At 28.8% G+C, this 12,691-nt stretch overlaps 3 protein-coding genes across 4 annotated transcripts; 2 read left to right on the forward strand and 1 right to left on the reverse strand.

Annotated features, from left to right (window-relative positions):
- The first annotated feature begins 1,169 nt into the window (after window positions 1–1,169).
- On the forward strand, window positions 1,170–4,604 carry LOC106787341 (zinc finger and SCAN domain-containing protein 2-like). Its single transcript, XM_014749628.1, has one exon. It carries the CDS (start codon window positions 1,717–1,719, stop codon window positions 4,528–4,530), a length of 2,814 nt encoding a protein of 937 aa, XP_014605114.1. The 5' UTR covers window positions 1,170–1,716; the 3' UTR covers window positions 4,531–4,604.
- A 539-nt stretch (window positions 4,605–5,143) lies between these two features.
- Window positions 5,144–6,406, forward strand: LOC106787316 (peptidyl-prolyl cis-trans isomerase H). 2 transcript variants are annotated; one of them, XM_014749571.1, is made up of 3 exons: window positions 5,144–5,271; window positions 5,420–5,523; window positions 5,643–6,406. In XM_014749571.1, exons 2-3 carry the CDS (start codon window positions 5,519–5,521, stop codon window positions 6,217–6,219), a joined length of 582 nt encoding a protein of 193 aa, XP_014605057.1. In that variant the 5' UTR covers window positions 5,144–5,271; window positions 5,420–5,518; the 3' UTR covers window positions 6,220–6,406. The 2 variants fall into 2 exon arrangements, with proteins under 2 accessions (XP_014605057.1, XP_014605058.1); XM_014749572.1 differs by lacking the exon at window positions 5,144–5,271 and adding an exon at window positions 5,315–5,329.
- Window positions 6,407–6,617: 211 nt separating this feature from the next.
- On the reverse strand, window positions 6,618–11,385 carry LOC106787312 (tyrosine decarboxylase-like). The gene is made up of 3 exons (XM_014749564.1): window positions 11,245–11,385; window positions 10,246–10,466; window positions 6,618–9,584 (listed from the first exon to the last, which is right to left on the reverse strand). The coding sequence occupies exons 2-3, from the start codon at window positions 10,444–10,446 to the stop codon at window positions 8,121–8,123; spliced, it is 1,665 nt and encodes a 554-aa protein (XP_014605050.1). The 5' UTR covers window positions 10,447–10,466; window positions 11,245–11,385; the 3' UTR covers window positions 6,618–8,120.
- Between the last annotated feature and the right edge of the window lie 1,306 nt (window positions 11,386–12,691).

The following is a 12,691-nucleotide window of genomic DNA, read 5'->3' on the forward strand; positions in this document are numbered from 1 at the left end:
TAGGATGGGGTCTAAGAGTGGGGCTCATTAAAAAACGTTCTCGGTGTTATCATTTTCTTTGGTTTCTAATTTAATTCGGACGTGGACATCTTCAGGATGCACATCCCTCGTGGGTCTTCAGAAGCGGTTACCTCCTCGTGGTTAGACCTGGGCAATGGTATTTTACTTTCAGTATAATGTTTAACATATTTAATATGTTATACATTCCATTGTAAGTAAAATCCAGCCAAAGACCGCTTACCATAAACATTATAATTGTAATTAGTTTCTTTTAACTTCCTAATTAATACCATATTCTTTTATTCCTTTCCTTGTTTCCTTTTATCCATTTAATATATAGAAACTAATTACTTTATAATGTTTTTTAATATCTTTTGTATTTTTACAGGTATTAGGAAGTAATCCAACATTGTTGATATTTAATTTTTGTTTTACTTTGTTTCAGAATAGAATTAATTCTAATGCACGTATTAGTATTGGTTTTTTAATAACTTTTATATATTTATAATACTTTTTTAATTCCAGCCAAATAACAATCGCAATCTAAAAAAGAGCTTTCCCTCGATGCATTCATTGCATCTTTGCATTCATTGCATCTTTGCATATTTTATTTAATATGGATTATTTAACATACATTCCATCGCAAGTAATATCAAACGAATAACTGCTTAAATAGACATCATTTTAATTAAATAACAAAAAATATATATAAAGTTTTTACAATTAACTAATACCTTTCAAGTATTCAAGTTTTTTCTATTTTCGTTAGATGGTTGTAGTTTCGATTCTTGTCTATCTGACATAAATGCATATCGGAAGATAAAACAGAATTCTGCATATTTCAAGATATCATTTTACTTATATTGCCAGTAGCATAAATATTTTATTAAAAACATTAATATATTATTATTTTATTTTAATTACAATCTAATCATTTTTAATATTATTGTATTCGCGAATACATTTGTTTTTAAGTTTAATATAAAACTTATCTATCGAGTAATACATTTGCATCTTAATTTAATTCGATACTTGTACGAATAATATTTATTTGAATTAAAAAAAGAAGTATGAAATTAAAAAAAATATGAATAATTTAAAAATAATCTTATTCTTGTTAATTGAAAGTAATTGAAAAAACTATATTATTATTTTTTTTTTCATGTTTCCCGCGAAAAATCTTCTTAATAAGGGTGAACTTAAACGCAGATAACTTCAGATAGATCATATGTTATATACTACGATCAAAGTAACCTTGTTAAATGTTAGAATTTTGACTAAATGTGTAAATCTTTTAGAGTAATTAAATATTATGTGAAACTTTCAACTCTACAAATTCGTATTAATTTAAACAATTGTTATTAGTTTAACAAAAGATAGTGATTATTAACAATACTATTACTTATGAAAGAAATCTACTATTGTGCATTTAACTGTATAAAGTATATTATTATCCAACATGTATAGAAAAGAAAGTAATTATTTTAATAATTAAATAAATCTAAAATAATATAAAGTTAATATCAAAATATGAAATGGAAATGTATTTATTTGGAAGAATATGCGTACGATTGATTAAGATTTTTAATGGTTACACTGACAGGACCTAACTTGACAAGACCTAACTTAATGTTAGGTGAAACTAGGTTCATAGAGTAAAGTTATTTAAATAAATATAAAGAAATATCACATTTCATAAAAGAAAAATTTAACACAATGGAAGCTCATGATAATGAACAATATGTTACCTTTCCATTATCTGGAGTGCATGATAATATTCAAGAAAATATAATATCCCATGAAGAAATATGTGAACCTGTTGATGATTGTGTACTGCAAGATGGTTTAACAGAAGTTCCTGTTAATGATGTTAATACTGATATACAAGAAGGACATGTTGCTGTTGAAATCTTACCAGAGAGATCAGACGAAGAGGATGAAAACCGTAGTGTTTATCCAATATATATCAAACAGGAGGAACAGCAACAATATACTTCTGGCGATGATGAATCAATGGCTGTGGAAGCGCTTCGTCAATTGGGAGGAATGTATCCATATTTTGAAAATAAGAAAGTCACTTGTCCTAATTGCGCCAATCTGTTTATGCAAAGTGAATTTGCTAAACATCAGCCTACGTGTAATGTCAGTAAGTTATCATGTACAACTTGCGGAGAAACATTTGAAAGAAAAATGGATTTAAATAATCATATGGTTTGTCATCAAGTAGATAGACCTCATGCATGTAGAACATGTGGTAATTTGTTTCGTTCCAAAAGCAATCTTCAATCACATATGTTACAAGTTCATCAAATTGAAAGACCGCATAAATGTACTATTTGTGGTGCTGATTTTCAAAGACCTTCCAGCTTATCTAATCATATGAAAATACATACTTATGTAGCTGGCCGTGCTATAATGCAATCGAGAGGTAATAATGTACAACAATCAGTGGAGACAGTTAGAAAGTGGTCGGAAAATAATACATCTGAATCACAAACTGTCTCTGTTCCATCTTCTACCGTTCAAATTGTTCAAAATTATAATACCTGTCAAGTTCATTGGACTGTTCCTTCATTTACTTTTCAAAACGAACAATCCACTGTTGGTACAATTTCCAATCATGATGAAAAAATAGATACATTGCACGAGTTTAATGTATTACCTAATGGTGAAGTAACACAATTCGAATATACTCAGCCAAATAATATAAATAATCAAATTAATCAGCAATATAGTTTACCTCTCAATGCATTCAACAATTCGGACGGTATGATCAAAGTTGAGGCACTTACATATAACAATGAAAGTAGAAGAAATTATGTAGATATGGGAACAGATGTTAACAAACAACACACGTGTAGTCATTGCGGTATTAGTTTTTCAAAAGCAATGGCATTGACATCTCATGAGAAAGTTCATGCATCTAAAAACTGGATGCCTATTGAATGTGAATATTGCGATAAACAATTTCAAGATGCAAGTCATTTGGCAACTCATCAAACTACTTGCACCAAAAAAATTATGCAAAATAATATAGATCAGGGTGTATCAAATAGCAAATGGGGGAAACATGCTTGCTCGGAATGTGGAAAGAAATTTACAACCAAGCAGAAAATGTTTAGACATCAATGGATACATAGGAAAAAAACTCATTGTTGCGAAGTTTGCGGAACGCAGTTTGAAAAACAAAATCAATTAGATAAGCATAGATTATCTGCTCATCCTGGTGACTCGCCATTCACTTGTACAGAATGTGGAAAAAGTTTTGTATCGCGTCAAGGTCTTTGGGAGCATGGTAGAACTCATGCAGGAAGTCCAGCATATTTCCATTGCAATACCTGTTCAAAAACTTTCTCCTCTCGTCAAGGATATTTAATTCATAATCGTACTCATACTGGTGAAAGACCATATGGTTGTAAATTTTGTTGGAAAGCATTTAGAGATGGCGGTACATTAAGAAAACACGAACGAATTCACACAGGAGAAAGGCCACATGTATGTCCTTTATGTTCAAGAGCTTTTAATCAGAAAGTAGTCCTTCGTGAACATGTTAGATGGGTTCATGCTGCAGGAAAAAATGAAACAGAAGTTACAGGACCGCCTTATCCATGTCCTTTGTGCGGTGCATTGAATCAAGATCGCGATGAATTGTGTGCACATATTGTTAAACACTCTGATCAAATGATAGCTGAAGCTAAAGCAAAAACAAATAATAATGCTCCTAAATCACGACCTACGAGGAAAAAATCTAAAGCATCTTTAGGAGAAGGTACACAAGAGAAACAAAATATAGATGATCATGAAATTTCAAGATTAGAACAAAATAAAGCTTTGTTGTCTATTACGGAAGCAATGGATAAATCAGATTGTCAACAAATTGTAAATAATAAACAAAATAATACTTATCTTGTAGTTACTGCGGAAAGGCATAGTGAAAATTTAATTGCGATATCTGAACTTAAACATGATAATGTAAGATTAATATTAGACAACAAACAAAATGAAAATGTTCATATTACACAAAATGATCAAGAACCTACTGATTCTTATTTAATTACTATGGAAAAACAAAATAACACTGCACATATTTTACAAGATAATGATGCTCTTCATACTATAACTACGAATAGAAATGATGAAGTTGATACAATGCATTTAATACAATCCTCCAAACAAAGTAATGCCCTACACTTATTATCAAAGCCGAATGAATCACTTCCTATTTTGACGATAACTAATAATCCTGAAGATCACGAAAATTATTCTAGTCAAATTGCGCAGATGGGTAATACTAATCTACCAATGGATATGGCTACGCATGATATATCTAGACAAGATCAGACATTAAAAAGTCATAATTGCAATAGACAGGAATCGTTATTACACGAAGGAGTTTCTCAAGGAACAGTTATAGAAATTGTTAATTATCAACAAGATAGCGATGATGGAGAAGAATTAGTTTGTGGTATATGTGGGGAAGATTTTACTGATAAAAACATATTAATGGAACACGTTAAAACTCATATGTAATTTTCAAATACTTTTATTTCACAAAAGAAGAAACTTATAAAACATTGGATTTTTTTTAATTATATTTATATTAAATTGAGATTTATTATAAATAATATAATACCAAATAGTAGTAGCCACTACATTCTTTTTTTTAATGAATTTTAAAAAAGTACACTGTTTTAAATAATTTGTATAAAAGTCTCTTTGATCTTACATTTAAATACATATATGTATATATATGTATATAAATATTTCTATACACAAAAAAGACAACTATAATGGAATTATTCCAAATAACATGTATATATTAAAGGTACCATAGTACAGTTTTTACAATATAAAACTTACCATTAGTAAAAATAATATGAGTGTAAATAAAAACTTATTAAAGGTATTTATAATGTACAGCATGACAAAGACAAAAATAAAATTGCCTTTTATTTTAGATAATAATTAAACAATTGTTTTAATATCACATTTGTTATATCACATACTTGGAAAAAATTTATATTATTAAAAAATTAAATTCAAATTTAGCGCTACGCGCGTGAATTGAGTTGCATTCAGGTCACGTGACACTTATCAGATAGAAATAAAACAAAATGGCCACGTACAGCTTTTAATTTTATTAAATTTGTTATAAACTTTATTTAATAATTCTTATAGTGCTACGATATATGTTAATTATTCTTAATTTTTACTTTTAAATAAAATATATCCTTTTTCGAAGTTATTATGTGATGTTAGTTTTACATTTATGTAAGTATACGTGTGTATTTCGAAAAATTCGATGACTTGTCGGCTACTATATGAACACGTTATTATTTCCATCATAACATAGAATTTATTTACGATACAATAATTAATTAAACGTATTAAAGTGTGATTAAAATACTTTATTTTACAGGATTATTGACAAAATATTTTTGTTTAACTCGAAAAATTTATACGGCGTGATAAAAGGCGCATCAAATTTTGAGGCTAGAACTTGAGGTGATATTCATTGATGAGGTAAAACATTTGATTATGTATATATATTAATATCAACAGATTTATTTACATTATTATTAATATAATTGCAAATGTGTGTAAGATTTCTAAACGTTTATGAAAATTAATTGTATTTACAGTGTACTTAATCGAGAAAGAAATATGCCTACTTGGAATCAGATCCAAGCTCAGCTGCGCAATCCAAATAATCCAGTTGTATTTTTTGATGTATCAGTGGGTACGAATGAAATTGGTCGTATGATATTTGAGCTTTTCGAAGATGTATGTCCAAAGACTTCAGAAAACTTTCGACAATTTTGTACCGGAGAGTATAGAAAGGACGGGGTACCATTAGGATTCAAAGGCGCTATATTTCATAGAGTGATCAAAGACTTTATGATACAAGGAGGAGATTTTGTAAATGGTGATGGTACAGGAGTAATCAGCATCTATGGTGGAGGAACTTTCCCCGATGAAAACTTTACCTTGAAACATGACTCACCTGGATTACTTTCCATGGCGAATAGCGGAAAGGATACCAATGGTTGTCAATTTTTTATTACATGTGCTAAGTGTAATTTTCTAGATGGGAAGCATGTAGTTTTTGGAAGAGTAATTGATGGTTTATTGGTCATGAGAAAAGTAGAAAACGTTCCTACCGGGCCAAATAACAAACCGAAGATACCTGTAACAATATCGCAATGCGGTCAAATGTAAAGTAAGCTTTTTCTATTATTTATAAGGACTGTTATTCTTTTATAATAGATTTAATATTATCGATTAAAAAGAAAAAAGATACGTAATAGAAAATACATTTTAATACAATTGATACAAATTGTATTATTAATTTAAATCTGTATCTTTATTATCATCTTTAATATTAATAAACTATATTGCACATGCTGCCTATGGCTATTCCGTAATATCCAATCTCAACAAATTGTTAATTATAAATGGTTAGTTAAAAAGATAATCATTTAAGTAATCTTTAATATTACAGCTAATTTAGATTTTACATTATGAGTTTTATTATTTATTTTAAAAACGTAATTATTTTTCTTGCCAATTATGACGTACAGTATAGGATTAGATTGTAATTAATAGAATGATTAATATTACGTAATGAAAAATGTTTTTATTTTTATTTTCTTTACATACAATATTCATATTTACTGTATGATTTGTAAATTATAATCGTGCAAAGAGATATTTATGTGAGCTACTTTATTTCAATTATAATACAGCAGGTATTATTTATTATTTATTCTTAATTCATAATCATAGAAATAAAAAATTCAGGACATCTTTAAATCTCGTTGCAAATAATACTTTTATTTTAATTTTTTAATCTTATATTTAATAATAAATTAGTAATTTAACAGAGTAATATAAAATATGCATATTTATTAACTAGAAATTTTTTCGTCTTTGTTATTACTCTTGTTATTTTAGATTAGTAATCGGCATAATAAATTATTTAAATATCAATGAACATATTGAAAATAATGAATTATCGCTTTTTTTGCAACATACGTATAAATATATGTTCGACTACTTAATAGATAATTTACATTCATACCGTCGACTAACATATTTCTACAATTTTCTATATTCAATATACAGAGTGTCCCTTGTCACTTATGGTACAAGCAAAAGAAGGTATTTCTATATAAAAGACTAACTTGAAAATGTAGTACACGTGTACTCGACAAATTCTCCAACTTATTTTTCTCAAAAACAAAGTCTTGTATGAAAGAGTTTTATTTTATGTTCTCTACTTAGCTTTTAATGTAAAATTACCTCCTGCTTGCTTGTATCACCAGTTACAGGACACCTTGTACATATATTTTTTACCATTTATATAAAATTTGTTAATTAAAGTCAATTTTGTATATATATATATATACTACTTTGCATATAGAAAATTATTACGATTCTTGCATACAATGGCAGTCGTTAGTTGCCTGTTTATACACATCATTATTCGATTTTTACACGTATACATAATTGCATAGTATCTAACTTGGATAAATTGATATGATTCTTAACTATTACATAAAAGTTTTACAGTTTTAAATATATATACGGTGCATTTGAAAAGTTCCAAGTACTAAAACAAAGAATAAATTCGTAACTTTGTTTTTTAGGCACCATTATCCTCAAATATAGATTCTACTTGTTTTATGTAAGTAAATTAAAACCAAGTTCGTACATACAAACTACGATAATGTACAATAATAATACAAGCAGATCGATTATCAGTGTATGCATATTTTATATAGTTATAAGTGTTAGAATATTATCGCATTAAATGATTTATTGTTTTTTTCTACCTTTCTGCTTATGTTTGCATAAATGATATCAAGTTTGAATAATTTCTTATATATCAAGATTGATAATATTCGAACACTCATATGCTTACATTTTTCAATGCTCTATTAGATGTTGATCAAAAACGTATCAGTCTAATCTTAATCTTAATCTTAATCGTTGAAATTCTAGGACACACTTTATAAATTCTATATTTCCAATGTACCATACTCAAGAAAATGATTAGAAGCTCACGGCAAGGAGAACAGTTGATTTCTTTTCTTAGGTACCGTGAGCTCAGTTGCGGTCTACCTACTGTTGCAGAAGACATTTTCTTCAATGCTATCAACTTCTTGTGCTTGATCATCTACAACCATGATGGGTGTTGCACCATCGTGAAGACTCGACTTTGATTTTGATCTTTTGTAGACATCTCTAGTAACACTTCTGGTGAAGCTGAACTTTCTTACAAGTTTCTTATCCAATGCAGCAGGACTCTTAGGACCTTTAGCCCTAAATTCATCTTCGGTACCTTGATAGTGCGCCAATAAGACTTCTGTTGCATGCTCTTCGATAACTTCAATGGCATAGTCAATATCTTCTTCCATTGCATTCTCTTTTACAACACAAAATCTCAATATATACTTACCCATTACCCTAGCAGGAATCATATGTAATCTTCCAGATGCATTGATATTCGCCAAGAGTTCTTGATTGATCTCATCTGATTCTTTCAATCGAAAACATACAAGACCGACGCGTACATCGTTCATTATTTCAAATCTTCTGTCTTTTTTCATGAGAGCTTCGAATCTTCTTGCTAATCTAATATGATTTCTTATATATTTTTGTAGCCCAGTTATACCATAAGTTCTCATGACAAACCAAAGTTTCAAAGCTCTGAATCTTCTGCTCAGCGGTATACCCCAATGACGATAATCAATAGATTCACCTGATCTAGCGTGTTGAAGGTAAAGAGGATCCACAACCAAAGCAGATGTCAATTTTACTCTATTCTTAACCCATAAACACGAACAATCAAAGTTAACTAATAACCATTTATTAGGATTTGTATTAAAGGAATCAGCATGTTCGATTCCAGCCATGAAAGGTCTCATCTCTGGACAAATAAATGAGTTACCAGCATAAGCACCATCCACGTGTAACCAAATACTAGAATAAAGCTTACAAACTGGTCCAATTTCAACGAGATTATCAAAAGAACACGATCCAGTTGTACCCAATGTAGTGGATACAAAGAATGGTACCAAACCATTAGCTACGTCTTCCTTAATTGCTGTTTCCAGTCTTTTACCACGAAGAGAAGCCTTGTCATCTGGCTGGAGAACTCTTAATTTGACTAAACTTATCATTGCTGCTTTCTCCACACAAGAATGAGCTTCTGTCGAGCAATAAGCAACCAATCTTGGCAAGAAAGCTGAATCTTCTAGGTCCGGTTCCTGTTCTTTCAGTAATTTTATAGCATGAGTTCGAGCAGCTAGCATTGTCACTAAAATGCACTCAGATGCTGAACCTTGAATAACTCCGCCACCTTTAGATGTCTTCTCTTCTGATAAAAATTCTCTTGGTAGGTCAATAGCTTTAGCATACCAATCGAGAACAATAGTTTCCAATTCTGTACAAGCGGGACTGGATGCCCACGAAAAACCGATGCAACCTATTCCATCTGATAACATGCCGGCTAAGATAGACGGGAAGGAATTGCCTGATGGAAAATATGCGTGAAATCTTGGATGTTGCCAGTGCGTGATCTGTAAATATACGAAAAAAATATATTTATATATTTTATAATTATTATTATTAAATATTAATATATTTTTATTTTTGTATATCATCAACTTTAAGTTATATAGTTAATGTTCTAATTATATGTAAGTTCCAAGTAATTTTTTAAAATCGATTTTCACGTCGTCTCGACCATCATCGTGAGCAATCGTGCGTTACATAGACTTTTAATCTTGTTTTTTTTCTTATATATATTATATATATATGTACACATATGTGTGTATATACTCAGATATATATATACATACACATGTATTAGCGGGTGTTATTTTTCTATTTTATTTTATTCTTTCTTTCTTTTTTTTCCTACATATTATAATACTTGAACGAACTATAGAAGGTATACGTGAGTGCATGTGTGTGTTTGTATTTTTGAAACGCAGTTTGGATCACTTGAATGAACATAAAAAAACATTCGTTAAAGTGGATGTAACATTATTTTAGACAAGAGCATACTTTTGTCAAAGTTTCTAACATACGTACGTATTTTTCCACACACGCACGCACACTTACTTGCGTTCTTATATGTTGTGTTATATAAAAAAGAAAAGAAAGAAAATTATAATTAGAATGAACGGGGAAGGGGTAATCGATCGATCAAATTTATCAGATAAAATCGATACTTACACCAGGCATTATTTTCCCTTCGACGTCTTTCATAATGGCATCCCATGATTCGGGTTTAGCTGGTGCCTCGTTTGGCAAAAGGGGTCGCAAATATCCTGGATCAACATTTGCAGTGACTCTTCTACCTTCCAAGGTACGAAAATACTCGGATATATACTCGACCATCTCCTTTCCACGTACTTGAAACTCGTCGATGTTCATGATAAGCCAATTTACTCTCTCTAGAATATATTTTTTTATATTATATTATTTTATTTTATATTTTATTTTCTTGTGTATATATGCATATGCTTGTATGTATGTTTAAAGAAAGTATAAATGCTTTTGATTAGGCACGATTTCAAGAAACGTGTCTTATTTAATATTTTCTATCAGCAATTACGTAAAAAAGAATCAGGCTTTTTTTTATTTGATTCCAGAAATAGAAATATTGTTTAACAAACGTTTATTATTTTTTTTATATTCATATCAATCGTTGGACTTGTAATGTATCGTTACTCGTTATAATTCCGAAAGTTAAGCAATCGATCTATTCATTATTATTTCTTTTTTTATTTCGTTCACATATTTTCTTTTATATTATTTTTAAAAAATTGTTAACGATCTAAATTTTATACTAATCGTTACTTAGTACCGACAAATTTTTCTTTTAAGTACAAAAAACGAATATTAACACATTGCTCGTTAAATTGCATTTTCTTTTTGTTCTTAATAGCTTCCTCACAATTTTCTTAATATTACATTAGAAATTTACACTAATATTAATCTTATTATACAGAGAAGAATACTTTTTCTTTTAAATTTTAATAAAAATATTATTAATATATTTCGTAAGTTAATTTTGTATTTTTTTTTTTTTTTTAAAGTATTCACTCGCGTGTTTTACATACATACAACGTTAGAAGGAGCAAAAATTGTAAAAAGAAGATAAAATATGTATCAAATGATACGTGATATTGAAAAATATAATAATATTTGTATGAATAAAAAGCCACTAACTCTTTAGCGAAGAACTTATAGAAAATAAAAGTCCGCGCGATCTCGTTCTAATATTTAACGTGACTTGCGTCAAACTCGATGAGAAACTGTAGCATCAGCCAAAGCGCCGGTCACTTTTATTGACACTATCACTTTTGCACATCCCTTCTTCTCTTCGTCATGTTGTTGGTCACTTTGGCTTACGATATAGATTTAAGAAAATTACATTTTTTATTCATTTGCGTCACCGTTTTGCGGGTTTTGTCCATTACGTCGCAGGAAACATAAGATTAATTTTTATGGTGGGAATTCTCCTTTTTATTTCTTTGCAAGTTTTTGATAAGGATAACGAGACTTTAACGATATGTTTAAAGAAAATCTCACTATATTTTTCTCTCTTTTTTCCATTTATCCAAAAGATTTTATTTACAGTGGCGAATAATCACTTACAGAGAAAAAACATTGTTTAAGTTCAGGTGTAATATTTGAAGGGAACATATACGCGTATCGTACTATACGGAATAATAAATCATCCTTATATCAATCTCAATCGAATAATTCCTGTAATTAAACATATTATAAAGAATTATATGACAAATATACTATGAACGTTTATATAAGTATGGGGGAAAAACAATTACACCGGAACAACGAAATTAAGTACAATTTTTGTGAATTTTTTCTTACGGAAATATGTCTCAATGGTATTTTTATTTCAGATTCCTCGAATTCTTTAAGGATAATCGAAATCAATTTTATTTATAATTGTTTGCAATTTAATGAATTTATTAGAAGGACGAGTAAAAATAATTTCTGGTATAATTGTTCGATTCTTAAAGAAATTTTGGCGTTTAATTATTTGAATTCAATCGAAGAATACATTATAGATCATTTTTATTGATAATTTTTAATGAAAATTTTATTCATTTATTATCTCTTGTTTTTTTTTTCTATTTTATCGAAAACTGCATACAAAGTCATAAATAATGTTACGGTATTATTCGTCCTTTTAAAAATTACGTATTAAAAATATTAAAATACCTATGATAAGAATAACTAGATGATTAGTATTATCATTTCTTCGAAATATGGTATTTACCTTCGAACTAACTCATTTTTATTATTCATGGCTTTTTTAATAGCTTTTGTACATACACGTTATATAATTTCTTGTTCATTAAATTTTTGATATATAAAAAAAAATTAAATAAAACATATATGAAATAAAATGTAATATATATATATATTTAAAATACTTTTATATTTCATTGATTTTTAAATATTTTATTCTATATTAAAGAAATATATTTATATTTTATTTTTCACATTTGCTTCATATATTTTTTATTTCAGAGATATTCATTTGTATTTATTTCATAGTATATCTTTTTTCAGATATACATATACACTTTTATATGTGTATGTGGCGAGTATCAATGGCTTATGGCAACGTGATGGGGTCGGTGCT

Source organism: Polistes canadensis, unplaced genomic scaffold (genome assembly GCF_001313835.1).
Source record: "Polistes canadensis isolate GaletaPanama2010 unplaced genomic scaffold, ASM131383v1 scaffold_98, whole genome shotgun sequence".
Taxonomy (NCBI): domain Eukaryota; kingdom Metazoa; phylum Arthropoda; class Insecta; order Hymenoptera; family Vespidae; genus Polistes; species Polistes canadensis.

Bases quoted from the DNA above. Each gene is read 5' to 3' on its own strand.
- LOC106787341 (XM_014749628.1), top strand. From the start codon at position 1,717: ATGGAAGCTCATGATAATGAACAATATGTTACCTTTCCATTATCTGGA.
- LOC106787312 (XM_014749564.1), bottom strand. From the start codon at position 10,446: ATGAACATCGACGAGTTTCAAGTACGTGGAAAGGAGATGGTCGAGTAT. The intron at 9,585-10,245 runs GTAAGTATCGAT...GTATATTTACAG, and splicing joins AAGGGAAAATAATGCCTGGT to ATCACGCACTGGCAACATCC.